The 1888-nt window shown below is 45.1% G+C and overlaps 1 protein-coding gene across 1 annotated transcript; it reads left to right on the top strand.

Moving 5' to 3' along the window:
* Positions 1-722: 722 nt before the first annotated feature.
* On the top strand, positions 723-1885 carry LACBIDRAFT_298445 (uncharacterized protein; the record flags this gene model as incomplete). Its single annotated transcript, XM_001881861.1, has 5 exons — positions 723-866; positions 947-1201; positions 1250-1367; positions 1445-1575; positions 1643-1885. 5 exons carry the CDS (start codon positions 723-725, stop codon positions 1883-1885), a joined length of 891 nt encoding a protein of 296 aa, XP_001881896.1.
* Between the last annotated feature and the right edge of the window lie 3 nt (positions 1886-1888).

Genomic DNA, 1888 nt, shown 5'->3' with positions numbered 1-1888 from the left:
ATTATTTCCTTATTTAGATGTGTGTTAAACATCGAAATTGTTGCCTGAAAGAATGAAACAAAAATGAAATAACTGCCTGGAAAGAATGAAATGAAAATTCCATGGCAATGAATGAATGTAAAAAATGAAACAGTTGCCAGGAATGAATGAAACGAAAGAATAAAGCAAAAAATGAAACAGTTGCCATGGTGGAATGAAATTAAAAAAATGAAAGAGTCGCCAGGCATGAATGAAACAGAATAAATTGCATTCTTGTCAGTAGAAATGAAGAAAAAATTGAGATGAAATGAAATGAAACAAAAAGTATTTCATTCTCGACGGCAATGAATGAGAATGACTTGGAATGAAACAGGTGCCGTGAATGAATGAAAATTCATTTCATTTCATTCACGGTAGTTAAGCAGGAACTTCTATGGTACATGCCAGGTTTTACATGATGTAAATGGCAGCTACTAGTGGTCCTCAGTCAAAACGACTAAGTTCATAGGTCACGTGGCGTGGGAAATCCAAGGCTCGGAAAGTTTATTCTATTTTTAGACGTGATCGCGCTGGAACGCGCAACTCCAAATTTTCATGCTTCAAGTGAATTGCAACGCGGAATTTCGGAACGCGCACGCCTTGGTCTCAGACACACATATAAAAGCAGGCAGTGGCGAAAAATTTTCGGACAGAACAGTTTTTTGCTTTTCTACCACGCACTCTCATTTTACCACTCGCTCATTATGTCTATCCCACAAAACGCTCTTCCCGCCGCTGTCAAGCTTCGCGAGTCCGCTCTCACTGCCTTCAAAACTTATCAGGACATGAAAGAGGGACTGAACAGCGCTGCCGCTCCCACCATTCTGGGCGTAGCCGCTAATTACTGTGTAAGTCGCGAATTTTTCTGTTATAAACTTCGTATTTTTCTATTTCTTCGAACAAAGGCTAATACTGCGCACTTGACTAGGTTCAGCTTATCGACACCAAGGATCCGTGTCTGCTTATGCACCAGCCAATGCACAACGTGCTTTTCCTTGTTAGAGGCGAGTACAATACCCGCAGCACTGGAGTTCACGCCATCGCGCCCCCAGCCGACCTTGACACTATCAAAGAATATTGTCGCGCTGTTCTCGCCGCTGCGCAGGTCGTTCCACCACCCGTTACTGCTCAAGCTCAGGCTCAGGCTGAGATTGCAGAGGTAATGGCTGCCACTAAAGCCAAGGCACGTTTATACTTATTTTGTTCATCTTTTCTCATGTTATTAACGCAGCGCGGATACATTTTGAAACAGCGTCCCCGCAAGCTTGTCAAGTCCAAGGCTGTCGTCGAGGACAAGGTCGACGAGGTCGAGATTGTCCCCAGCCCCTCGGATACCGACGTTATGATGGGTGGGTGTGATGGCCCCAACGCTATCACTGCAGCTGACACCGTGCGTTATTTTTTATTTTTATTTTCTTTCGAGCAGGACACAATTTTAATATTGTGTACCGCTTTGCTCAGATGGCAGTGGACAACCTCTTTGGTGACGAAGAAGTCAAGGACGCCGCTTCCTCTCCCAAAGAGAAAGGCAAGAAGCGCGCTGCCTCTGGTCCCAAGGTAAGCTGCTATTATTGCGTGAGTCCACTGCCACGTTGTTAACTTCATATTTTTATGGACATAACAGACCCCAGCCAAATCCAAGCGTGCCAAAACGGTCAGCATTCCCTACGACGCTGTTCCAGGCATGGACACTAACAGTCGCGAATTTCACAAGGCCCTCGTCATCGAGCATGCCAAAGGCAGTTGCGCCGGCGACAAACACCCTCGTACTGAACCGCCCTTTATTAGTGGTTTAGCAGATCTTCAGTCTTGTCAAAGTTCGTATTTATCTTTGGTTTCCACTGTAGACGCGGTGCCCGATTCTTGACTA

The sequence above is a fragment of the Laccaria bicolor genome, genomic scaffold (genome assembly GCF_000143565.1).
Source record: "Laccaria bicolor S238N-H82 LACBIscaffold_14 genomic scaffold, whole genome shotgun sequence".
Taxonomy (NCBI): domain Eukaryota; kingdom Fungi; phylum Basidiomycota; class Agaricomycetes; order Agaricales; family Hydnangiaceae; genus Laccaria; species Laccaria bicolor.
This window is presented reverse-complemented; position numbering and strand designations above follow the sequence as displayed.